Below are 27689 nucleotides of genomic sequence, written 5' to 3'. Positions count from 1 at the left end.
ACAGCAAACTAGCCTCCCTCAGGGGAAGCTTCGCCCACCCAAGGCCTGCTCTAGGTTATTTGCCACCCCAAGCAAAAAAAAATTTGGTTACCCCCCGCCACCCCATCCCTGGGCTCCCCTCACCCAGCAGTGCCCTCCCCCCGCCACCCCAGCTCTGGGCTCTGTCTCCCCCCCACATACACCCCAGTTCTAGGCTCCCCACCCCCAAACATAGGATCCGCTACCAGCGCATGGCGCCTGAGCTCTGGCCCAGCCGCGACTCCGTCCCTATGTGGGTGGAGCTGCTGGGCAGCGCGGAGCGGAACAGAGAACACGGCCCCCAGGTGGCAGTGCAGCTGCGGGGCGACACAGAACAGCCCCCTCCCTGGGCTTCGCAGAGCTGCTGGTGGCCGAGGTGAACCCCCGGGCTTGGCTCCAGGGGACCCCACTTCCCTCCCTCCCCAGCTCCTCACACACTCTCGGAGCCCCTCTCGCCGCCACAGCCCGGGCCCTGGAGCCAAGCACGGGCTGCGGCGGTGGTGAGAGGGGGTCCTGAAGAGTGAGAGGAGCCGGGGAGGGAGGGAAGCGGGGCCTGGGATGCAGGAAGGGGGGAGGGGTCCTGCAGCTGCTGTCACTCTGAGTCTCCCCAGGGCAGCGCGGCATTTCCCCACCTGAGTGGGCTGTGCAGGGCACCGCTAGGCTGGACAGGGGGTGCGGATCCTGGCTCGTGCGCTGACAGGGCGAGTGGCTTTTTGCCACTTCAAGCAAAAAAAAAGGGGGGGGGGGTTGCCGCCCCTTAGAAAGTGCCGCCCCAAGCACATTCTTGGAGGGCTGGTGCCTAGAGCCGGCCCTGCGCCCACCACCCATGTTAAGGCAGTTTTAGTGCTTGAGGGGATCACACTTGATACCTGGCGAGTGAAATCTAAACACAGAACTCACAACCCGTGTGGGGTTTGTGCTCTGCTTTGTAACTGCCCTGAGGTTGGACCTCATGTTCTTGAGCTGCACACAACAATTAGAGCTGGGACATTAAGGTGACGGAAACAAGAAGAATTGTTTGTAATGTTTTTATTTTACAGTAAGTAGGTGGAAAGCAGGAAAGTAAAAGGAGCTAAGAGAGTTTAATGACCACAGCATATTGTAAGGAGATCCACAGCTACTCAGAGCAGTTTGCTTAACGGCACTAAAATAGCACCAATGTCCAGGAATTAATATAGGGAATTAATGAGTCACAGTCTCACTTTCAGTAATAAATCTCTCCATCCCGCTCACGTTCCCTTTTGTTCTCCCTTTTCTTTCCCCCCTCTTCCTCCTCCCTCACTGTCCTTTTCTACTCAGCATTTTTCTAGCCCTCACTTGTGATCCCTGTTTATTTTCCTGTGTCTCTTCCACTCTCCTCTCCTCCCTCCCACATATCATCCCTCTTGGCTGCTCCATTCATTCCCCTCCATTCCTTATCCTTTCCCCTCTTGCTGCGTCAGTGAGATCTAATCCACAGATCTGCACAAAATGCTCCCTGCTGCTGCAGCTCTTCCAGCTTCTCCCCAGCTCCCCCAACCCTGATTGATTAATTCTGTGTCCCTGCCACCCCCACATCTGCCTGTCTCCTGCTCAGCTGTTAGTGCTACCCCCATCCAGCATGTCTCCCCGCAACCCCAGGGGTTCTTCCCCCTCTGTCTCCTGGGCCTGCAGGGAGGGGGAGGAGCTTCCAGGGGCCATAGAGATGAGGCACCAGGGGCTGGGCAGATAGGAGTCCTCCAAGATCATAGAGACTAGGGTTCATGAGGCTAGAGAGGCTGATTTCCGGTTCCCTCCTCTGCTGTGTGCCTCAGGGACACAGTCTGAGCCGGGATCCTGGCCCCACCCAGAACCAGGGTCGGATTCTCCCCCCAGGAATGGAGCCCGGAGGGAAAGTGAAGATCGGGGCCTCGTCACCAGCATCGATAAATGTCACCTGCCCCCGGTCACAGTCCAGACAAACCCGGATCCTGCTGGGGGCCCGGCTCAGGGGCAGGGGGGTCTCAGGGGAGGCGAGAGCCTGGAACTGATCCCCCCACTGCTCCACAGCCCAGATCCCCCCCTCAGGGCTATGGATGATCCCTCCCTTCCTCCTCACAGACGCTCTGGCCACCCCCACAGCCCAGTATCCCTCATCCCCCACCTCCACCTCCCAGCAATGTCTCCCCGAGGTGAATCCCTCACAGCCCAGCACACAGCGCTCAGTGTCAAATCTCTCAGGGTTGTTCGGCAGTCGCTGCCATTTGTATCCCCATCTCACATGTTTCCCTCCCTCAGACAGGACGAGTTTGAGATGAGCCGTGTCTGGATCCAGAGTCACAGTCACTGGGGAGAGAGAATCAGAGCGTTAGGGGCAGAGCTCAGTCCTGGGGGAGGGTTTGATGGCGTCAATGACAGAATCTGCCCCAGCTGGGGAGTGACTCAGAGAATCTCCTTCCAGGATGTACCCTGCTCAGAATGGGGAGCAGCTCTGAGATGTCAGCACAGTACAGGGGAGAGTCACTCTTGAGGGAGGTGACAGAGCAAGAAGATTTGCTGAGCCGAGACTGAGACTCCAAATGTTTCTCATCCTGCTCTTCCCCTGATGGCGACTAGAGACCTGGGAATCATAGGGAAGCCCCAGCAGATTTCCACTCACATCATTCACATGGTCACAATTACCTTTTCCCTGATGTGCCCTCCCCCACTTCATTTTAAAACCTTGGAGTTTGGCTCTCTGGTTGATGCCAGCATGATGCCTGCTCCATCTTGCCACATATCTGAGCTCTGTAGAGAATGACAACATTCAATAGATCCCTAACTAAAATTCTGTAGTTAGTCATCAGGGCCAGCCAATGAGACTGATCAGTCCAGATTTCAGTTTTTAAAATTGGGATTTTGATTTAGACGCAAGAAGCTTCTCCAAGAGAAGGAAGTTAGGGGTGGGGAGAGGAGAAAGAGGGTTTGGAATTTACTCCATGAAGGAGAAGGTGGCGGCAAGGATGGTTAAAAACAGCAGAAAGTTGGGATTTGGTGGAGAGAGGAAAAAGGAGAGAAGACAAAAGATGCAGAATTTGAAGTCTGAGTAGACTTACTTCTTGGTTTGAACTCTGGAGACTGGTCACCCTTGTTCCTCTAGCTGACACCAGGACTGGGATCCTAACGGACAATAACTGCTCAGTCACTTGGAGCAGAAATATGGGAGAAATGTGTAAGGAGGGCATGTTGTGGTAGTCCTTTCCTCTCCCTCATTTGAACCTCAGGACTCTGTCTTCTCTGAACAGGAACAATATTATACTACACTTTCCTCGTTTTTTGTGCAGTGAAAGGAAGCAGGATCTCCCATTGATTAAATCTGAGTTGTAATTACCTGCATTGCTTAGGGATCTCCTCCACTCTGGAAGCAAACACATAGATAGGGATGAGAATTAAGCCAGACAAATTCAGCATCAATAGGATTCATTATCACAGAAAAGGCTGCATCAGAGAGAGAGAAACAAAACAAAACTAAAACAAAATGCCCTTACCTAGGTCTACTTGAAGTTTACCTAAATAACAAACAGAAATAAAAGGACATCCTGTAAAAGCTTCTCCTGGGTGGAATTAACCACTGCCTGCCCCCCAATCGTTGATCAATTGGCCTGTCTACTGTGCATTGGACACAGGATAAACCACACCAGCGCAAGTCACTTTTCACATTGGTGTAGCTGCATTAGGGGTCTGACCAGGTGCAGCTCTATAAGGAAAGGAGAAGGCAGCCCAAAACTCCCTCAGTAGCCTTTATGCCAGCGTTGAGCTGGGCGAAAGGTCACACTTATAAATGCCTCACCTATGTGCCAGGACTGTGGACACTCAGTGCACAGAATCCTGACGCAGGTGACCACATCCTTACTTTGATCCTGGGCTGCCACCAGCCCCTCTCGAAAGTTCTTTTTATGGAGCTGGCCTGGAGTCATTTTTGCCATGGGCATCAAGTGCACAATCCCCCCGGTCACCCACTCCATGCTGCCTCCTGAAGAGACAAGTCCAATACTGGCTTCCGACCCATTACTGATATAACAAGTTATGCAATTAATATTACTTATGATTTTCAAGTTGACATTGTCACATTCATTCAAAAATCTTTCAGAGCATATCATTGGTTCTACCAGGAAAAAAATGGAACTTACTGATAGTGTTGAGATGTTTCCCTAAAAAAGAAAATATAAATAAAATTATGTGAGGACTTTTTCTGTGACTCTAGATTTAAAAGGATCTTTTCATTATGAGTCCTTGAATAATGATAATGACACTGCTCTACCAAGCCGTTGCAGCTCTTCAGGAACTTGCAGCTTAGGTGCCCAGTGGAGGAGAAATTGGGTACTTTCTAAGTGTAATTTGATTTATTTACACACATAGACCTGTCCTAGAACAGCGATGGTCACAAACAGCACACAGGCAATACTGTCTCTCAAGAACTTCACCGAGCACCAGGGCTTGGGAACTCCAAGGGAACTCCTAGGGAACTCCAAGAATTGTTGCCAGTTGACTAATAAATCCTACTCTGTTCTGAAAAGGCTGTTTCGTGTCATTGCAAAAACTTGCTGTGGCACATAAGTCCCTGAAGAGCATATAAACCTCTGTTCAGGAATCTAAGTGTAGACTAGCTGGAGAGAGCTCTTGGTGTGAAAACCCGAGTGCTGGAGCCCAGAGGTTCAGTTAAGGAGGTGATCAGGCCATGAGGCTTACTGTGAAGGAAGAGTGAGATCCTTTGGATGTGTGGCAGACTGAAAGGGTTCCTCCAAGAGACTGTTTAAGAGCTGGAGTGTGGATCCGTGACATTTGGTTCCTGGAGAATCTCAAGAATTAATACCTCAAGAATTGACTAACTTGAGATCAAGACAATGAGCAAACTCTCCTGTTTCTTGTTCAGCTCCTTCTTCCTGAAACTTTGCAGAACTCGAAACTAACACCACCACCACCACCACCACATACTGTCTTCCCCAAGACTGACCATTTGCTCACACACTAAAACAAAGTAAAATAAAAGAAAAACTTGGAAGACTGGGTACTAGCATTCCTGGATGGAGCCTTCCATAATAACAAAAATAACAAGCCATTCCTTAATACTGTAATAATCTTTTGAACACACTAGAATTAAACAGCAGAAACTCCATAAAACAAGGACTTTTGTTTGAGCCAAGGGTACTTAAAAACCCGAACCACACTGAATTACAGGGGGAGTTGGGAACCTAACTCCCTCAGGCTCCATTGACAATCTAATTAAACTGCTGCAAACCAAGTGTTAGGCTTATTTTAAGATGAATATGAACAGGTTTAAGTTAACCTGAAATAAACTCCACTTAAACAGATGTGTCCACACAGAGTGTAGGAGTCTAGGGAACCTTGGAAGATTTTGTTACGGCTTAGCTTAGGCAGTTCCGCTTTCTCAGCCTCCGGTTATTGTAGGACACAGCATGCTAGCTTTAACCTGCCTCAACCGTCTGGGACTGCTGCGTGGCAAGCCCCTGGCTGTTGGCCAGGGGGGCAGCCCCAGAGGGTGGAAAGTTTCTATTGCATTATGTATGAGCTGATATGCTGCTGTTTTGTATAAAATGAGCATGCTTTGTGTTTGTTTTCGGACTTCACCCCAGGCCGAGCTGCAGGGCGCTGGGTCCCCGTCTCAGTGACAGCAACGCTTGGGGTCCCCGTTGCAGATGTGTCACTTTACCTTCATTAAAGCCAATTACTCTCAGTGTGGAGTTGGTCTCGTTCTTGCAGAGTACCTCGGACCCTTTTGGGCAATAACACAGAGGTTTGCATTGGTTTAACAAAATCCATTTAATTTCACACTTTAAGCTGATGTAACTTTTCCATGTAGAAAACTCTAAATGGTCTTTCTAAGGAGAAAATCTCATTCTGATTACACTGCATTTTCCCCATTAGAGCTTTACCTCTTAATTTGAAGAGAAAAGGGGTAAGGCTGATGAACACCAACAAAATCACCAGAGTCACACTGCAAACCACCGGCCAAGGAGACGTTCTTGGGAAAAAGAAATCTGAAACATAAAGCCCACATTAGTTTGGAAATAATAAACACCATACTACAGTTTGGAATGACAAATAATGTGTACTTTTATTCTAGAAAAATGTATTACATCAGGGTTTGTTTGAAACAAGTGTGCGGAAAAATGCTCCCTGAAAGATAAAAATTGGCAGAAACCAATTTTAAAGAGAGGTTCTGCTCACACACTTTTGATAGTATTTAATACACCATTCAATACTCTGTGACATGCTACCAGCCTCTCCCTGTCTCCGTCTCCCTCTCTCCAGCACACAGAGGCACCAGTAGAAAAAAGGGCCTGGAGGGCACCGCCAGAAAAGTGGGGGGGGGGGGAGCATGGGCCACGGGGGAAAAGGGGAGGGGCCTGCATGGGCCATGCCGCGCTGATGCGAGGGCTTCACGTGACCCATGTCACCCCCCCGCCAGCATATATAGGTGGACCCGGTCACATAACCTGTTATTAAGGTGGCTTCCCATTATAGGGCCTTCTTTTCAGTTGCTCACTACTTTGCCAAACTTTAGCCATCTGGGCAGAAAAGTTCCATGCTGGGTATCTGCCTCAGGCGGACTTTTTTTTTTAAAAAAAAAAAGTTTCAGCCAGAATGGTTCTACTGTTCCTAAGAATGAGGTCAGAGAATAACACATTGTTTTGACATTCTAAAAAAAAAAATCTGACGACCTTTTCTAGGAGAAGCTTTAGCGCCCCAGGCTTTTGAGCAGAAACTTGATATTCAGCAGGGTGTGACCTTTGTGTCAGGGATGTGCCTTTTCCCTGTGAAAATCCATCCAATAATTGGCCAAGTGATAAGCCTCTGAAAAGTTTTAGTTTGTGGCGCTAAATTCTCTGAAGGTTTTGTCCTTACAGATCATGCTCCTTCCCCTCACAGCCCCTACTACTGACCAGACTTCACAAATGACATCCCCACACTCCAGGTCAAGGATAAAAGGGCAAAGCTGATCTTTCCCGGCAATTGCTGCTCCAAGCTGGTGTGGGATTGGGCACTAGAATGGACAGCAGGGGGCCTCTCTCCTGTGCTCTCAGTGTCCACTCTGCTGGTGTCTAGGCAGAACGGAGGTAGATGACTGACTAGAATATAAGACGGGGGGGGGGGGGGGGAAGCTAGACCTGGAAGGAGGTTAAGGAATAGATTAGAACAAAGTGCTTGGTGAGGCTGGTTCTGGAGTGAGAGAGAAACTGTGCCTGGGAATGAGGTGGAGCAGGACTCTGGGCAAGGACACTGGGAACCAGTGAGGGAAATGGGAGGACTGAACGTGAGAACTGAGACCAGATGAGGAACGGGGGCAAAGGGATGGACTAGAACAAGGCTTGACAAGGAGACTGGGACTGGGAACCAGTAGGGGAACGGGGAAGAGGAAGGGGAGTCAAATCTGACAAGGAGCTTGCGTGTGGGGTTACATCTGAGGCTGGTTGGACAAAGAGACAGTGCAACCAGCTTTCAGAATGGAGAGAGGTAAATAGTGGTGGCCCCCAAGGGTCTGTTTAGGAGCAATCCTATTCAACATATTCATAAATGATCTGGAAAAAGGAGTAAACAGTGTGGTGCCAAATTTGCAGATGATCCAAAATTACTAAAGATAGTTAAGACCCAGGCAGACTGCGAAGAGCTACCTAAGGATCTCAAAACTGGGTGACCGGGCAATAAAATGGCAGATGAAATTTAATGTTGATAAATGTAAAGTAATGCACATTGGAAAGAATAATCCCAACTATACATATAAAATGATGGAGTCTAAATGAGCTGTTACCACTCAAGAAAGAGATCTTGGAGTCATTGCGGATAGTTCTCTGAAAACAGCCACTCAATGTGCAGCGGCAGTCGAAAAAGTGAACGGAATGTTGGGAATAATTAAGAAAGGGATAGACAGACTGAAAATATCATATTGCCTCTATATAAATCCATGGTATGCCCATATCTTGAATACTGCGTGCACATGAGGTCACACCATCTCAAAAAAGATATATTGGAATTGAAAAGGTTCAGGAAAGGGCAATAAAAATTATTAGGAGTATGGAACAGTTTCTGTATGTGGAGAGATTAATAAGACAGGGACTTTTCAGCTTGGAAAAGAGACGGCTAAGGGGAGATATGATTGAGGTTTATAAAATTATTACTGGTGTAGAGAAAGTAGATAAGTGTTGTTTACTATTTCTCATAACACAAGAACTAGGAGTCACCAAATGAAATTAATAGGCAACAGGTTTAAAACAAATAAAAGGAAGTATTTCTTCACACAACACACAGTCAACCTGTGGAACTCCTTGTCAGAAGATATTGTGAAGGCCAAGACCATAACAGGGTTGAAAAAAGAACTAGATAAATTCATGGAGGATAGGTCCATCAATGGCTATTAGCCAGAATGGGCAGGAATGATGTCCTTAGCCTCTGTTTGACAGAAGCTGGGAATGAGCAACAGAGGCAAACAGGGAGTTTTGCAAGAGAGTTCTCCAGGTGAAGGAGAAGCAAATACAGCATCTGTGGGGTAAGTGACTGTCTGTAGTGTGTGCTTGTTTGTGTTTGGGGGTTACTTGCTGTGTGCTGAGCTTGTGTTTGGCAGTCTGTGTGTTTGTTTGGTTGTTTGAGGGACCGTGTGCTCTGGCTGGCAGTTGGAGGCAGGTTTGAAAGCTCGAAGCCTCTGGTAATTGGCTGAGCCTTAATCAGTGGGCGGGGCATTCACTCAGGCCAGGGCTTTATAAAGCCGCTCACAAGCGACCAGGGGCTGCTAACAGGGAGTTTCGCAAGGGAGTTTGGAAGGGGAGTAGGAAGGGAGTCCCTCGCCAGCCCTAACCCCTTCCCTGCGGTCCCCCTAAAACCTATAACCCAAACCACATATCAAAACCCCTTTCTGTAAACCACCCTTCCATTAACTAGGAGACAATGCAGGCAGAAGCCCAGCAGCAGAGTGGGGGCTATCCAGTTTATTGCACTGAGTGTTGCATGTATGATTACCTGCCCTGTGGGTGGGTGGCGTATGAGTGCGGTCGGTGCAAGGAGCTCCTGGCCCTCAGAGACCATGTACGGACTTTGGAGGCCAGGGTGGCAGAACTGGAAGAGCTAAGAGAGGCAGAGAGGTATGTTGATGAGGCTTTCCGGGACACTGTAGAATTGTCCCACCTCTGCTCAGACAGCCCCTGTGCTGTTGAGGAGGAAGAAAGGCCCAGGGAAGCAGAGCAGTCAATGGGAGCAGAGGGAAACCTTCCCATAGTTGGGACCCTCCTTCCAGATGGTGCTGGGGTTGCCTCTCGCACTGAGGTTACCTCTCCGGGGGAGGGAACTCCAGTTTCTAGGAAAAGGCAGGTGTTAGTAATAGGAGATTCGATTACACTGGTCTACAATTTTTGAGAAGTCGTCTGCTTCAGAGATAAAATGTTCTATTTATTATGTATTTTGATGTGCTGAATTCAAATATGACAATTAAAACAACTGATTGGCTACTGTTTCTAAGATATTTAAGTTTTTACATTTGATGTCTATGTATATTGTGTAGATAGTAGAGTTTTAATCATAAATTGTAAACCTAGGTCTTTTCATGTGTTTATGGTTGCTTTACATGATAATATTTCACCTATCCTGTTTATGTAACACTTTAAATATCAGCAAAAGGGTTATATAACTATTATTTATTATGAAACAAAAGGCAAAAAACTATTATGTACATAGTTTAGTCCTATTCAGTGTCTACTCGGCGCTTCTTGGCTTGTCTCTTGTATTCATTAAATGGAGCATCTCTTGTCACTGTCCAGCAATAGTCTGCAAGCATTGATGGGCTCCATTTGCCCTGATAACATTTCTCCATTGTTGCAATGTCCTGGTGAAATCGCTCGCCGTGCTCGTCGCTCACTGCTCCGCAGTTCGGTGGAAAAAAATCTAGATGAGAGTGCAAAAAATGTATCTTTAGTGACATGTTGCAACCAAGGCTTTTGTATGCCTTGAGGAGGTTTTCCACCAACAACCTGTAGTTGTCTGCCTTGTTGTTTCCGAGAAAATTTATTGCCACTAAGTGGAAGGCTTTCCATGCCGTCTTTTCCTTGCCACACAGTGCATGGTCAAATGCATCATCTCGAAGAAGTTCACGAATCTGAGGACCAACAAAGGCACCTTCCTTTATCTCAGCTTCACTTAACCTTGGAAATTTTCCACGGAGGTACTTGAAAGCTGCTTGTGTTTTGTCAATGGCCTTGACAAAGTTCTTCATCAGACCCAGCTTGATGTGTAAGGGTGGTAACAAAATCTTCCTTGATTCAACAAGTGGTGGATGCTGAACACTTTTCCTCCCAGGCTCCAATGACTGTCGGAGTGGCCAATCTTTCTTGATGTAGTGGGAATCTCTTGCACGACTATCCCATTCGCAGAGAAAACAGCAGTACTTTGTGTATCCAGTCTGCAGACCAAGCAAGAGAGCAACAACCTTCAAATCGCCACAAAGCTGCCACTGATGTTGGTCATAGTTTATGCACCTCAAAAGTTGTTTCATGTTGTCATAGGTTTCCTTCATATGGACTGCATGACCAACTGGAATTGATGGCAAAACATTGCCATTATGCAGTAAAACAGCTTTAAGACTCGTCTTCGATGAATCAATGAACAGTCTCCACTCATCTGGATCGTGAACGATGGTGAGGGCTGCCATCACACCATCAATGTTGTTGCAGGCTACAAGATCACCTTCCATGAAGAAGAATGGGACAAGTTCCTTTTGACGGTCACGGAACATGGAAACCCTAACATCACCTGCCAGGAGATTCCACTGCTGTAGTCTGGAGCCCAACAGCTCTGCCTTACTCTTGGGTAATTCCAAATCCCTGACAAGTCATTCAGTTCACCTTGTGTTATGAGGTGTGGTTCAGAGGAGGAGGATGGGAGAAAATGTGGGTGCTGTGACGTTGATGGTTCAGGACCAGAAGTTTCATCCTCTTCCTCTTCCTCGTCTGACTCAAGTGAGAATGATTCTGGTGCATCAGGAACCGGCAGTCCTTCTCCGTGGGGTACTGGGCGTATAGCTGATGGAATGTTTGACACTTTTTCTTCTTTGACACACCTTTCCCAACTGGAGGCACCATGCAGAGGTAACAATTGCTGATATGATCTGTTGGCTCTCTCCAAATCATTGGCACTGCAAAAGGCATAGATTTCCTTTTCCTGTTCAACCACTGGCGAAGATTTGTTGCACAAGTGTTGCAGCATATGTGTGGGGCCCACCTCTTGTCCTGATCTCCAATTTTGCAGCCAAAATAAAGATGATAGGCTTTCTTAACCATAGTGGTTATTCTGTGCTTTTGTGATGCAAAAGTCACTTCACCACAAACATAGCAGAAGTTATCCGCACTTTTCACACAAGTACGAGGCATCTCTGCTCACTTTGGCTAAACAGAAATGTGTCCATTTGCAAAATCAAACACTGACAAATAAGAGAGCACGACACTGTATGATTTCTAGAGCTGATACAGGGCAATTTGTTCAGCAGAGTGATGTAAGCTTTGTTATGATTGCATCATCCATGACTTCTAGGAATAACATGATGCAATTCATATCATGTATGACGCAATACCAGCTTCAGATTGCATCGTTCATTGTTTTGCCTAAAAAGCAAGTACTGTCCAAACCCAGTCATAGATTTATTCATAGATCCAGTCAAAGATGTATTTTAGTCATTTCTGGTTTAAATTGAGATCCCTTCCCTTTATAACTCACTTATCCTCCGCTATTCCCAAGTCAAGGGTTGTATATACTGACCCAATAGCATAACTTGAAAACTAGAGCCAATCAACAATTTTAAGCATCATTTTCGTTCTCAGTGACCCAGAATTAGTAAAGTTTGACTACATTTATTTCAGAAGCATTTTGGCTGTAGAGCAGTGTTATTAGGAACATAGATAGCTGGGTTTGTGATGACCGGAAGAACCGTATGGTGACTTGCCTGCCTGGTGCGAAGGTTGCAGATCTCTCGAGACATCTAGACAGACTTATGTGTAGTGCTGGGGAGGAGCCGGTGGTCGTGGTACATGTAGGTACCAATGACATAGGGAAGGGTAGGAGAGATGTCCTGGAAGCCAAATTTAGGCTGCTAGGAAAGAAACTGAAATCCAGGACCTCTATGGTGGCATTTTCAGAAATGCTCCCAGTTCCACGCGCAGGGCCAGGTAGGCAGGAAGAGATTCAGAGTCTCAACGCGTGGATGAGACTATGGTGTAGAGAGGAGGGGTTCGCGTTCATTAGGAACTGGGGAAACTTCTGGGATGGGGGGAGCCTATACAGGAGAGATGGGCTCCACCTAAACCAAAGTGGAACCAGACTGCTGGCACTAAACATTAAAAAGGTTGTAGAGCAGTTTTTAAACTAGGAGATGGGGGAAAGCCGACTGCTGCAGAGGAGCGTGTGGATCGGACACAGACTTCTCTTAGGGGAGAGTCTGATGATAGAGAATCTCCGGGTTATAGTCAGGAGCAGAGGACGGAAGAGTATAATGTAAGGGCCGGGTCAGATGATAAACAGTCACATAAAAAAGAATCTCGCTCATCAGAAAAGGGCAGACAGATAAACAGGGGCAGGTTTTTAAAGTGCTTGTACACAAATGCTAGAAGTCTAAATAATAAGATGGGTGAACTAGAGTGCCTTGTGATAAAGGAGGATATTGATATAATAGGCATCACAGAAACCTGGTGGAATGAGAGCAATCAATGGGACACAATCATTCCGGGGTACAAAATATATCGGAAGGACAGAACAGATCGTGCAGGGGGAGGAGTGGCACTATATGTGAAAGAAAATGTAGATTCAAATGAAGTAAAAATCTTAAGCGAATCCACATGTTCCATAGAATCTCTGTGGATAGAAATTCAATGCTCTAATATAAATATAACATTAGGGATCTATTATCGACCACCTGACCAGGACAGTAATAGTGATGATGAAATGCTAAGGGAAATTAGAGAGGCTATCAAAATTAAGAACCCAATAATAGTGGGGGATTTCAATTATCCCCATATTGACTGGGAACATTTCACTTCAGGACGAAATGCGGAGATAAAATTTCTCGATACTTTAAATGACTGCTTCATGGAGCAGCTGGTACGGGAACCCACAATGGGAGAGGCAAATCTAGATTTAATCCTGAGTGGAGCGCAGGAGCTGGTCCAAGAGGTAACTATAGCAGGACCGCTTGGAAATAGTGACCATAATACAATAGCATTCAACATCCCTGTGGTGGGAAGAACACCTCAACAGCCCAACACTGTGGCATTTAATTTCAAAAGGGGGAACTATACAAAAATGAGGGGGTTAGTTAAACAAAAGTTAAAAGGTACAGTGACTAAAGTGAAATCCCTGCAAGTCGCGTGGGCCCTTTTTAAAGACACCATAATAGAGGCCCAACTTCAATGTATACCCCAAATTAAGAAACACAGTAAAAGAACTAAAAAAGAGCCACCATGGCTTAACAAACATGTAAAAGAAGCAGTGAGAGAGAAAAAGACTTCCTTTAAAAAGTGGAAGTCAATTCCTAGTGAGGCAAGTAGAAAGGAGCACAAACACTGCCAACTTAAGTGCAAGAGTATAATAAGAAAAGCCAAAGAGGAGTTTGAAGAACGGCTAGCCAAAAACTCCAAAGGTAATAACAAAATGTTTTTTAAATACATCAGAAGCAGGAAGCCAGCTAAACAACCAGTGGGGCCCCATGACGATCAAAATACAAAAGGAGCGCTTAAAGACAATAAAGTCATTGTGGAGAAACTAAATGGATTCTTTGCTTCGGTCTTCATGGCTGAGGATGTTAGGGAGATTCCCAAACCTGAGCCGGCTTTTGTAGGTGACAGATCTGAGGAACTGTCACAGATTGAAGTGTCACTAGAGGAGGTTTTGGAATTAATTGATAAACTCAACATTAACAAGTCACCGGGACCAGATGGCATTCACCCAAGAGTTCTGAAAGAACTGAAATGTGAAGTTGCAGAACTATTAACTAAGGTTTGTAACCTGTCCTTTAAATCGGCTTCGGTACTCAATGATTGGAAGTTAGCTAATGTAACGCCAATATTTAAAAAGGGCTCTAGAGGTGATCCCGGCAATTACAGACCGGTAAGTCTAACGTCGGTACCGGTCAAATTAGTTGAAACAATAGTTAAGAATAAAATTGTCAGACACATAGAAAAACATAAATTATTGAGCAGTAGTCAACATGGTTTCTGTAAAGGGAAATCGTGTCTTACTAATTTATTAGAGTTCTTTGAAGGGGTCAACAAACATGTGGACAAGGGGAATCAGGTGGACATAGTGTACTTGGATTTCCAGAAAGCCTTTGACAAGGTCCCTCACCAAAGGCTCTTACGTAAATTAAGTTGTCATGGGATAAAGGGGAAGGTCTTTCATGGATTGAGAACTGGTTAAAGGACAGGGAACAAAAGGTAGGAATTAATGGTAAATTCTCAGAATGGAGAGGGGTAACTAGCGGTGTTCCCCAAGGGTCAGTCCTAGGACCAATCCTATTCAATTTATTCATAAATGATCTGGAGAAAGGGGTAAACAGTGAGGTGGCAAAGTTTGCAGATGATACTAAACTGCTCAAGATAGTTAAGACCAAAGCAGATTGTGAAGAACTTCAAAAAGATCTCACAAAACTAAGTGATTGGGCAACAAAATGGCAAATGAAATTTAATGTGGATAAATGTAAAGTAATGCACATTGGAAAAAATAACCCCAACTATACATACAATATGATGGGGGCTAATTTAGCTACAACGAGTCAGGAAAAAGATCTTGGAGTCATTGTGGATAGTTCTCTGAAGATGTCCATGCAGTGTGCAGAGGCGGTCAAAAAAGCAAACAGGATGTTAGGAATCATTAAAAAGGGGATAGAGAACAAGACGGAGAATATAGTATTGCCCTTATATAAATCCATGGTACGCCCACATCTCGAATACTGTGTACAGATGTGGTCTCCTCACCTCAAAAAAGATATTCTAGCACTAGAAAAGGTTCAGAAAAGGGCAACTAAAATGATTAGGGGTTTGGAGAGGGTCCCATACGAGGAAAGATTAAAGAGGCTAGGACTCTTCAGCTTGGAAAAGAGGAGACTAAGGGGGGATATGATAGAGGTATATAAAATCATGAGTGATGTGGACAAAGTGGATAAGGAAAAGTTATTTACTTATTCCCATAATACGAGAACTAGGGGTCACAAAATGAAATTAATAGGCAGCAGGTTTAAAACAAATAAAAGGAAGTTCTTCTTCACACAGCACACAGAAACTTGTGGAACTCCTTACCTGAGGAGGTTGTGAAGGCGAGGATTATAACAATGTTTAAAAGGGAACTGGATAAATTCATGGTGGCTAAGTCCATAAATGGCTATTAGCCAGGATGGGTAAGAATGGTGTCCCTAGCCTCTGTTCGTCAGAGGATGGAGATGGATGGCAGGAGGAAGATCACTTGATCATTGCCTGTTAGGTTCACTCCCTCTGGGGCACCTGGCAATTGGCCACTGTCGGTAGACAGATACTGGGCTAGATGGACCTTTGGTCTGACCCGGTACGGCCGTTCTTATGTTCTTAGGATGGATCACTTGATGATTCCCTGTTCTGTTCATTCCCTCTGGGGCACCTGGCCCTGGCCAATGTCAGAAGACAGGATACTGGGCTAGATGGGCCTTTAATCTGACCCAATATGGCCATTCTTATGTTAACCTTAATTTGGTCCCTTTGTGCATATGCCTTATGACAAATCTTTAATTAAATGATCACATGCTATTTCCCCCTCCCCCACACCAGAACTCTTGCCTCATTCAGTGCAGTGGAGGCACCTGCTCTGGGGATGAATCTGGGTTGTGCAGTGAAGGAGGGTGTTGCTTGAAGGATCCGGGCCTCATTTCTTTCAAAAGTTGGGAAGTGTGGAAAGAATGAGGCAGGGAATTCCAGGAAGAGAAAGGACGGCCTCATGGGTACCGTCCCCTTGGAGGCAAGGGGAAATAGTATGTGATCATGGCATTAGAAACTGTATCATAGTGCATAAAAAAAGGGGGTCCAAATTTAGAACACACATGGAACCTGAATTCTGGTATTTCCTAACTTTTGAATCCAATTTTCATTGAAGGTGTTTTGTATGTGTGCACGTGGCTGAGCATGTTGTGGAAGTAGAGCAAGAACTGACAAATACAATAAAATATGGGTAATTCCTCTGTTTTGCCTAAAATCAACAAGAGTATTTGTATATAAAAAAAAATATTTTAAGCAATAACTGACTGCCCAGGAGTGGTAAACCTCTCTTCTTTCGTCTTTCAAATAATCAAAAAAACCCAACAAAAAAACAGATGCCAGCTGAACAGCATTCAACGTACCATGCATTTACTGGCACAATAGGAATTATGTTCTGTGTTTTATGTCCTGTCTTGTGGTGTTTGTCTCGTGGCCAAAATTGTTCTGTTTAATATTTTCATAAAATAGTCTAGTTCAAAATTTTAAAAAAGGGTTAACTCAAAAAGCAAATACTTGTTTTATTCAACTTGAAATACGAAGTGTTTGAATAAATGAAAAAAATGTAATATACTAAAGTCTAATACATTTGCATAAAAAAAACTTCATTGGCCAAATCTTTTAATTAAAAAATTGTTGTTAAAATTTGCACACCAACAGTCTTTGGAAGCAAGGACATGAAAGGTTAACCCACTCCCCATATAGCACATGGGATCCTTCTGGCTACCTCAAATTTCTAGCCAGAGGGCTGGAAAAAAAAAAAGGAAAGCTATTAAACACCAAAGGTTGTACTGAGTGGACTCCTCAAAAGTGGATGTGCTTGTCCTGGCTTGTTGCTCCAAAGCTTTGTAATGAAGTTATTTTACTGAAAAAATATATGTGGCATACATTAAATAATAAAACTAATGTACTGTATAATGGCAATGTGTATGTGTTCATTAATTAAAAAAATGTATAAGAAAAAAATAAAAAGGTTTCCTTTGTAGGCTAAAAAAAGCCAAAAAACCCCAAAACAAATTAACTAAAAAAAAAAAAGCTAGCAAGCTCAGCCCAAAAATAAAATGCTGTCCCCGTTCAAGGATACTGCTCACAGCTAAGACTTGGCTGACAACCAAGGGGGGGCCTGAATGTACCCAAGCAGCTATAAGATTTGCAAAACACTGCCAGGCATTAATGAAATGTGTCAGGTTTCTTTTCTCACAGGTAAAAAAGTGCTATAAAAAAACCCTAGCCATTCCCCGGGGTGCACCACCCTGGGCAGGTGGAGGATCCAGGGCTTCCCAGTGCAGTCCCTGGATGGCAGCCTGGTTCTGGCTTCTGACCTGGCCAGGGCCTCAAGGAAAGAGGAGCAGGGGTGGGGCCATTGAGAGAGGCCAGCACCAGGGCGAGATTGGTGCTGCGAGCAGGGGTTGCACTACACAGAGAGGAGCTGCTCAGCTGTCCTGCCCTAAGCACAGACACTGCCTGCCATGCTCAACACGTGCCCAAGGCAATGCGGCCCTCTTCCGCCAAACTATGCCCATGCTGAAAAGTGTTCTGGTCATCCCATCTTTAAAAGTGTGTGTCGGGGGGGAGACATGGGCCCCTGGATCTCCTTACCGTTTAATGTGTTATTTTTAGGGCTGTGTGTGTCATGGTCACTGTCAGTTTGGTTGGTAACTTTAGCTACAATCTCATGAAGACGTTTTCTCTGGAATTTTCTCATAATTTAAAGGCAATCTTCACCCGCAGACTCACCCTGTCTGTGTGCTCCAAATGATCCTCCCCTTTTTCTCTCCAATTCAGACGGCAGAGTGTCTTGGGGGAGAAAGGAGAAGAGAGGTGAGATTTCAGACTTTCATATTCATAAGAGCATCCCCACTCTGAAACTGTTTTATAATTATGACAGAGAAACAGACAGAGAGGCCCAGAGACACACTCAGGTATTTAATATAAAAAGGTCTAAAATCTAGTTCCCCTCTCAATCAGGCATCTCTCAGCAATGGAGCCAGCAGCCTTACAGCCTCACAACTATCCCAGGACACACAATCTGTAAGAGATTTACTTTTCCCTCCTCATCCCCCCGTCCCTTCAGACTCCAGTTGGTTTGTTTCATTCACTTACTGCCTTTTGTCCTAACCTAGACCCAGAGCCTGCAAAGACTTTGGCATAAAAGTAACTTTACCCACTTGGGTCCCTTTGACACTAACGGGATGTTCAGAGTTTGTGAAATCCTGCCTCTAATTGTGAGCTGTTGGGTCTGTTTACTCAGCGTCTCCACAGAGAGGAGCATGATGGGGCCTCGTCATCCATAGGCAGAAATAGGAATAATAATAAAATCATTTTACCCATGTGGACATTGAGGCGGAGGAAGGCTGGCTCCATGGACCAGATTCACCCTTGTACCCACAAAAGGAGAGAGGGGAGGGGCCATTTGTGACTCCACTATTCAGTGCTTGCAGGGGCCGGTGCAGACCTTGGCACAAGCAGAGAAAGTTCTGAAGCCAGCCCGAGCTACATCCCTGTGACAATGGCCCCTGTGTGTTTAGGCCACTGTGCAGAGTGTCTGAGGCCCAGCTTTACATGGCCCATGTCCCTCTGTCCCTTGTCCACCCCGCTCCCTCTTCCAACCGCCCTCACCACCCCCACCCCATTTCCAGACCTCTCAGGAACACGCCTTGTGCCTGCAGCTGCTGGGGAGGAGGCACAAGAGGTGCCTGTGCTGGAGGGATCCCTGATCATGGGGGAGGGGCTTTCTCCTTCCCTACAGCCCATTTGGCCCAAATTAGCTGCAAACGGGACCACAACTCAGTGATGGGCTGGATCCGCCTTTGAGAAATGTGCCCCATGGCTGGTGATGGGGCAGTAGACGGGGAGGGCTCTGAGCTATAGAGAATTCTTTGCCACGTGTCTGGCTGTTGGGTCTTGCCAAAATGCTCGGTATCCAACTGACCATCATATCTGGGGTAGGGAAGGAATTTCCCCCCAAGTCAGATTGACAGAGAGCCTGGGGATTTTTTTCCTTCCTTCCTCTGCAGCATGGAGCACGGGTCAGTTGCAGTTTTAACCTGGAGTCAATGGTGGATTCTCTGTAACTTGTGTAGTGGGACAGTTACCCCCCTCCTGGGATAAAAGGAGGTAAAAGGTGAAAAGCAGATGAGGTCGGCTGACTGGGGAGGCAGCCACAGCTGGGGCCACACCCAATTAGGTCACAACTGGCCCTGATCAAAGGGCTGGGAGCTAGGCAGGCAGGAGTCTCACTGCAGGGCTGCCTGGTAGCAGAGCACAAGGTACCTTACACAGAGCAGGGCTGGGGCGGGGCAGGCACAGCTGGGGAGCTCTGGCCTGGCAAGTCCCCAGGCTGAGGCCTTGTTAAGGGCCAGGGATGGTACTAGGGTTAGAAAGGCAGTAGGTGCAACCCCTTTGCTAATGATGAGTGGACATTGTGGACTGCAGGCTGCCCCAGAGAAAGGGGGCTAGATGACTGGCAGTAACCACTGAGGCAAGGTGGGTATAGAGGGTTGGGCTTCCCCTGGGAGAGGAGACCCAGAGTGTGGGGGTAGTGCTGTGGGCAGAACCCAAGGTAAGGGGCACTGGGGTCCAGGAGGGACATGGGAGGACCTGAGGCAGGAGAGACACTGGCCAGCAGTGGGCGCTCTGGAGCAGGAAAGCTAATTCCCTGACTGACCAGCAGGAGGCGCCGCACTGCTGAGTGCTCAACCAGTTACACTTGAAGTTTTAAAATCATGATTTAAGGACTTCAGTAACTTGGCCAGAGGTTAGGGGTCAATTGCAGGAGTGGGTGGGTGAGATTCTGTGGCTTGCAATGTGCAGGTGGTCAGACTGGATAATCATGATGGTCCCTTCCGGTCTTAAAGTCTTTGAGTTATTTCTTAATTTAACAGCATCATCTAAGTGTGAACCAATTGATCAGCACCATTCTCTTCTCAGAGGCTCATCCCAATTTCCATTCCTAGATCCCTTCTAGGTACCTTTGAACTTCCCCAGAATCTCCATTAGCACAATCGTTTTCTGGGAGAAACCACTGACTCGCTCTTCCAGTTCAGGAGAAATCTCCCCTGGCTGCTGGAACTTCCCCTTCTCACACCTGGAGGGAAACAATTTCACGTGATTATATTTTACTGTGTGACTCATTATAAGTTCTGGCTAGTGAGTCGCTGCTCTCATGGGCCTGGAGTTAGAATTCCTCGACTTCTCCCAGCCTCAGAGCAGGTGCAACACAGCCCAGGGCCAAGCAACCTTCCCTTCAAAGGTCATTAATATTCTTCAACTCTGGTCTGAAGAGACCAGCTTTGGGGACAAAAGTGGAATTGAGTCTCCATGGCCAATTCACTCCTTGGCCTCCATGCTCTGAGGGTCAGGAGGTTCCCAGGTGAAATGCTGTAGAAATCTGCCGTCTAGGAACTAGACTGAGACACCAACTACCCCTTCCCCAGCTCATTTCTCACAGGTCTCCAAACAGCCCTCAGATGGGGAAAGGCTCTTGAAAACTATTGCCCTGGGCTGAAGAGTGACCAGGACCCAGCAGTGACAGGCCCATATTCCATCCCCACAATCCTGAGGCAGCCAGTCCCCCAGGGATGTGACATCTCTACAAAATACTTGAGGTCAGTCCTTCCCAGTGACTGGGGAATTCCAGAGTCTTCTGTACAAGAGTGAGCACCCCAGGATGGAGTTGATCAGAGAGATTTGTATCCAACACGTGATCTCCCCACACATTTTGCTGTAGAGCCCTGGGGAGATGCGGTGCTACCCTCATCATCAAGCTCTTTCCCAGCATTGTGGAATGAGAGGGAGCCACATACCTGCTCAAGGTGGTTCTGGCATCCTAGAGGAAAGAGAGACAAAAGAATTTCAGTCCTCTCTGACACACACACACAGGGGATCCCAGGGAAGGGATTTAGGAAGTATGGGGGAAGAGACCCTGCCCTGGCCCCAGGGCCATTGATTCCCTGAGCTAATGGGGCTTTTCCATCTTTCATATCTCTGTGACTCTGCTAAGAATAATACTCAGATGTCAGCAATGCACATGCTGAGTTACACTGAGATCTCTGACTGCTGGACTCCAGTACTTATGATTCAGCAGCCCGCTCCTCCCTCTGTGGTGGTCTGGCATGTTTCTAATGATGAGTGCTGGTTTCCAATTGTCCCTGGGGGTGCTCAACCCCATGCCTCACCCCCACTCCAAACCTTTCCCCAATGCCACACCCCAACCCAACTCTTCCCACTCCCACTCAACCTCCACACTGTCTCTTCCTCACCTCCTCTTGTGAGCTGCCATAAATATAAAGGAAAGAGTCACATAAAATACCTCCTTGCAGCTGTACTGAATCGCTTTACCTCTAAGGGGTTAAGAAGCTCAGATAACCTGGTTGGCTCCTGACCAGAAGGACCGATAAGGAAAGAAGCTATTTTCAAATCTGGTGGGTTGGGGGAGGTTTTGTTTGGGCTCTGTTTGTTTGTTCCCTTTCCTGATAGAGATATAGACCAAGCAGGGACAACATCTCCTGAAAACCTACCTGAAATGATCCATCTAAGATTACAAAAATTCTAACTAAGGCAAGGAAATGCGTTAGGTTATTTTTTGTTTTAGCTTGTGAATTTTCCCTATGCGAAGAGGTAGTTTTATTCCTGTTTTTGTAACTGTGAAAGTGAGTCCAGAGGGGAGTCCTCTGTGTTTTAAGTCTTTTTATTACCCTGTAAAGTTACCTTCCATCCTGATTTTGCAGGTGTGATTCTTGTACTTTTTTCTTTATAATAAAGTTCTTCTTTTAAGGACCTGATTGATTTTAGTGTCCTAAAGATAAGGATCTGGTCTGTACTTACATTAAAGGCAATTGGTTGATATATTATTCTCAAGCCTCCCCAGGAAATGGGGTGAAGGCGCTTGGGGGGATATTTTGGGAGGACAAGTGACCCATCTCTGAATTTTTGTTTAAAATCAGTTGGTGGTGGTGGCAGCAATACCGTCCAAGGACAAGGAAAGGAATTTAGGCCTTGGGGAAGTTTTTAACCTAAGATGAAGGAATATGAGATTAGGGGGTCTTTCATGTGGGTCCCCACATCTGTCCCCCAGAGTTCAAAGCGGGGAGGGAATCCTAACATGAGCACACTCCCTCCCTGCTCCTTCCCCTCCCTCCCAGCATCTCCTGCACACAGTGGAACAGCTGATTGCAGCAGGCAGATGGTGCTGGAAGAAGTGGGAGGAGTTGATCGGCAGGGCTGATGGTGGGTAGCACTGAGCGGGAGAGCTGGCTGTCCTGGAGCACCCACCTATGTTTCTCATTCAGTCTCACCTGTAGGAATTCACTCGCTGGCTTCCGACACTTCCCCTCCATCTCATTGATCAGCTCACTCAGACCGGAAATCTGCTCGGAGAATTTACTGACATTTTCATTCTGGATCCTCACAATCTCCTTGTCCAGCTTCTCCAGCTGGGCCAGCAGGAGTCGCTCTTGTTCCTCCAGGAACTGCTGCAGTTGCTGAAATTCAGACACAATCTTCTGCCTCTCGATTTGTGTTTGTTTCTGTATGAAATAGGGCAAGGGTTGGTCAGGGACATGGGTGGAGCCCAGGGTCCTTTCATGGAGAGCTGAGTGTGCAGGAGGGTGATTTTCTGTGAAAATCCTAAAATTTCTGACATTTGACTCTACCCTGTGGGTACTAGGCAGGGGATTCTCTCACACCTTCCCCTTTGGCCCCGGTATCCCCCTGAAAGGGAAGTTTCTCTGTCGGTCATGGTCAGCATCTTCTGTTATTTATGGAGTGTGGAAATTCAGACCCAGAGCAGCAGGAGGCAGTACACAGCACTACACTGACAGAGATGTCAGGGGAGTTAAAAGAAACAAAGGTTTTAAAAATGCACAAAATGTCTAGACCCAGTGGACAGCACTTCGCAGGGACATTCAGTTCACTTGGGGGGATTTCTGGGTAAGCCACAAAGGCTACTCATCAATTGAAAGGGAAGCTTAGGGCTCGTCTACACATGAATCAAACCCAACAATCCATGGTCATGGAGAAACACACACATAAGCCCATGTTCACCAAGGCCACACAGGAGTCTGCCACCAAATAGACCTCCCACTACCAGTCCCTGCTGGTTCATAACAACAGGCACCTACCAGATACTCCTGGCTGTTCCCCTCTCCAGTCGCTTTCAATCCCAGCAGATTTTCTCTCTCTTCCCTCAGAGTCTTCAAATGGGCCTGGATTCTTTCCTGAAGAAACAGAAATGATTTGGGCGGTTTCATCTGGATAGTTGAGAGGTGCTTGGAAGTGGGTGTTTTTCCACCCAAAACCCAAGATGACTGTGGTTCTAATCGCTTTGTGACATCAGGGCCACCAAGGAGATCAAACCTCATTAATAGAGACTGGGAGCGTGTCACATTCAGACTCATTACCAATTCCGGTTCAGTGTTTTTAGTAATTAGAGATTTCAATGATACCCAAGCTTTACTGGTATTTGTGAATTGATTAGTGGTACAGAGCATAACAGGGCACTGGAGTTACATGGGGGTGAATCAATAAACCTGTTTTGTAGAAGGTTTAATGAACGAAGTGATAGAATTCCTCGAAGCCACCCGGGTTTCACCCTTGAAGCCCTGGGGACTGCACTGGTTTAAACACCAGGGCAAACCCCATGAGATGTCGGGAGGCAATTCGTCTGGTTTGAAGCTGCGCAATCCCAGTCTTGTGGAGCACCCTCCCTGTCCGGTAGGGACTCGGCACTGAACGTGGCTTTGTCTGGTGCAAAAGGGAGAGGAGGAGACGGAGGATGCAGGAGAACACCCATGAGGATGGGAGTGGCACCTTCATGCAAAATGATGCAGGCAGGTGGCACACTGAAAAAAGCAGTGGTGGGGCCCACACAGGGTGACTGATACTGGTGAGGACGGGCCCATGAAGGCAGGCGTGGGCATGTCCGATGTTCTGAGGATGCCTCAGTGACCACCCTAATTAGACATGATGCAGATTTGTATAAAGAATGGCTTTGGGTTTGCCCTACGACTGTCCTAAAGCCTTTCCGTGGCGATGGCCCCTGGGCAGATGCCCCACTGTCCCATTCCCTGGTAAAGATCCCGGAAGCAGTGCATTCTGGGAGATTTCAAAAGGCTGCCTGGTGGGACTCATGCAGGGGTTTCAAACTCACATGACCACGAGGGCCACATGAGGACTAGTACATTGGCCTGAGGGCCGCATTACTGACACCTCCCCACCCCGCCCTCGGCCCCGCCCCCACTCCACCCCTTCCCTGCCCCCATTCCAACCCCTTCCCCGAAATCCCCACCCCAACTCCGCCCCCTCCCTGCCCCCAGGGGGTGCAGGAGGGGTGTGGGGTGAGGCAGGGGCTCAGGGCAGGGAGTTGGGGTGTGGGGTGCAGGAGGGATGAAGGGTGCAGCAGGGGGTCAGGGCAGGGAGTTAGGGTGCAGGAGGGGTGTGGCAGGGGGCTCAGGGCAATGGGTTGGGGTGCAAGGTGCAGCAGGGGGTTCAGGGCAGGAGGTCGGGTGCAGAGTGCGGCAGGCAGCTCAGGGAAGGGGATTGGGGTGCAGGAGGGGTGCAGCAAGGGGCTCAGGGCAGGGGGCCAGAGTGCAGGGTACAGCAGGGAGTCGGGGTGCGGCAGGGGGCTCCGGGCAGGGAGTTGGGGTGCAGGAGGGGTGTGGCAAGGGGGTCAAGGCAGGGGGTTCGACTGCAGGAGCAGTTTGGGGGGCGAGCTCTGGCCCAGCACACACTGGGGGAACGGCAGGCTCCCTGCCTGCCTGCCCTGCCCCTGCGCCACTCCGGGAAGCCGCTGGAACGTGCGGGAGCAGGAGCACGGGGTGTGTGTGTCGCTGTTGCTTCAGGCACTGCCCCCAGCATCTCCCATTGGCTGGGAACGGGGAACCGCAGCCAATGGGATCTGCTGGGGGTGGTGCCTGAAGCAACAGCAACACACACATCCCTGTGCCTCTGCTCCCCCAGGTTCCATCCGCTAGGGGGAGGCCGCGAAGAGCTCGCAGGCCACAGAAAATAACCTCGCAGGCGCGTGTTTGAGACCCTGGACTAATGGAACCACTTTGGCTGGTCCCTGCCCACGTACACAACAGAACAGGTCAGACTGACACTGGTCAGCTCCAGCCTGGGGTTGGTTTTGCTACAACCCAGTGTAATCCCAGCGGTACTTGGCATGGACCTGAGCTGTCTGGAGCCCTTTTGTGTGCGGACTGAAGGTGCTCGGGGTCCCACACACTCTTTAGCCCAGTGATCTCCTCTAGTGCAGGCCGGCAGCATCTGAGTTTAACCCCTCATGGAGCAACACGGGAGTTCAGAATCCCAGTGAGAAACCTCCTCTCCCTGGTGGGCCTGGGACCTTTATCAAGGCGTCTCTCCCACCTAACGGGGACACTACATCACGGGGTGGGGCTGATGCTAAGATGGCAGCATGGCAAAGTGGTTTGGGCCTTGGCCAGGGTCTAAGGACATCTGGGTTCTACGCTAAGCTCTGTCACTGACATGCTGGGTGACTGTGTGCAACTTTGCTGCCCTGCTTTGTGCCTCAGTTTCCCTTCCCACCTTTTGTCTAGCTAGACCAGTGATCACCTATCAGTCAATTGCAATTGACTAGTAGATCCTGGAGATTCTCCCAGTCGATCGTGATCTCCGGCAGCGCAGGCAGGCTCCCTGACTGCCCCAGCCATGCGGCACTCCCAGAAGGGGCCATCATGCCCCCACAGCCTGGAGTGAGGGCAGGGTTCTCTTCACGGGGCTCCTGCCTGCAAGCACCACCCCCGCAGCTCCTATTGGCTGGAAATGGGGAACTGTGGACAATGGGAGCTGCGGGAGTGGTTCTTGCAGAGAGGGGCAGCGCGCGTAGCCACATCCCTCCCCCCCCAAGGGGCACATTGGCACCTTCAAGGAGTGGCACAGGGTTGGGACAGGCAGGGAGCCTGCGTTAGCCCCACTGCACTACTGACTGGGAGCCGCATGAGGTAAATCAGTTTCGCCCAGCTAGAGCCAGCTTCCCAGACCCCCTCCTGCACCCCAACACTGCCCCAGGCTCAGCCCAGAGCCCTCTCCCAGATTGCAAACCCCTCGGCTCCAGCCCAGAGCCCGCACCCCCACCCCCACCTGAATCCCAACCTCCTGCCACAGACCGGTGAACGTGAGTGAGGGTGGGGGAGAGCAATGGAGGGGAGGGGTATGGAGTGAGCGGTGCTTCTGGGAGTGGAGTAAATCCTGCTTTCAAGATTTAATATTTTGCCTCTATTGCCGCACTGCCAGATCATTAATTTTGTTATAGCATCTCCCCACACAATGAAGACTTTGCAGAGCTAAATGATGAGTAACATATGTGACTGGAAACTTTCAGTGAAATTAGCCTGTAATTAAAACCCAGAAGTTAACCCATTAAATTTGACAGCAATTCCCTACCTTGTACTCCTGGGCAGCCTCCTCTATGGGAACCACCGTGTGAGCGCGGTGAGCCCGGGATCTGTCGCACACCACACAGATGGGGGTTTGATCCTCTTCACAGAACAGTTTCAGAGCCTCCTGGTGTCTCTCACACACCCAGTCCCCTCCTGCTCCTTTTGCCGCCTGTAAACTCAACTGCTTGACGAGTTCTAGGATACTTGCCAGCTGCCTGTTGGGCCTGAGGTTTCTCTGTTGCACAGTTTCTCTGCACTGAGGGCAGGAGGCGGCTGTATCGGATCCCTCCCAGCACTGGGCGATGCAGGCTCGGCAGAAATTGTGCCCACACTCCAGACTGACAGGTTCTGTGAAATACTCCAGACAGACGGGACATGTCGCTTCCTCCTGGAGCCTTTCCACTGGGTTCTCTGCAGCCATGGCTCTCTCTGGGCAGTTTGTAACAGGCTTTGTTTCAAATTCCTGAATTCAAACTATGCCCCGCCTGCAGCAGCAAGGGGGTGTTTCCTTGCCTGAAAATGACTCAGGCTGTTTGCTGAGCAGGAAGGACCCAACCAATTTAATCCCTGGAGGCTTTAGTGTAAAAATGTACAATCACACCGGTGTCAGGTAACTTTCAGTGAAATTAGCCTGTAATTAAAACCCCAAAGGGCTCCGGTCATGCAATCAGCCCCTGAGCTGGTGGGGAGGGTCACTGAGGCATCCCCCTGTGAGGCTGAACCTGGAGGAGCAGGAGCTGGGTGTCGAAGGCCTGGTCTACACTAGGACTTTAATTTGAATTTATCAGCGTTAATTCGAACTAACCGCTCAACCGTCCACACCAGGAAGCCATTTAATTCGAACTAGAGGGCTCTTTAGTTCGAATTTGGTACTCCACCCCGGCAGGTGGAGTAACGCTAAATTCGACACGGCTAGCTCGAATTAGGCTTGGTGTGGATGCTAATCGAACTTAGTAGCTCCGGGAGCTATCCCACACTGCACCACTCTGTTGACACTCTGGACAGCAGTCCGAGCTTGGATTCTCTGCCCAGCCACACAGGAAATGACCCGCGAAAATTTGAATTCATTTTCCTGTCTGGGCACTTTGAATCTGACGTTCTGGTTGCACATCGGGGCGAGCTCAGCAGCACCTGCAATGATGCAGAGCTCTCCAGCAGAGGAGTCCAGGCAATCCCAGAATAGAAAGAGGTCCCCAGCATGGACTGACCGGGAAGTCATGGATCTGATCGCTGTGTGGGGTGAGGAGTCTGTGCTCTCGGAGCTGCGCTCCAGCAAGCGGAACGC

The 27689-nt window shown here is 48.1% G+C and overlaps 1 protein-coding gene across 1 annotated transcript; it reads right to left on the bottom strand.

Moving 5' to 3' along the window:
• Nucleotides 1–1807: 1807 nt before the first annotated feature.
• On the bottom strand, nt 1808–26807 carry LOC123344913 (zinc finger protein RFP-like; the record flags this gene model as incomplete). Its single annotated transcript, XM_044981415.1, has 7 exons — nt 1808–2322; nt 17739–17798; nt 19973–20088; nt 20807–20829; nt 22298–22528; nt 23123–23218; nt 26409–26807. Coding segments are annotated over 7 exons (1440 nt in total), but the record flags the coding sequence as incomplete, so codon positions are not given.
• Between the last annotated feature and the right edge of the window lie 882 nt (nt 26808–27689).

Source organism: Mauremys mutica, chromosome 12 (genome assembly GCF_020497125.1).
Source record: "Mauremys mutica isolate MM-2020 ecotype Southern chromosome 12, ASM2049712v1, whole genome shotgun sequence".
NCBI lineage: Eukaryota > Metazoa > Chordata > Testudines > Geoemydidae > Mauremys > Mauremys mutica.
This window is presented reverse-complemented; position numbering and strand designations above follow the sequence as displayed.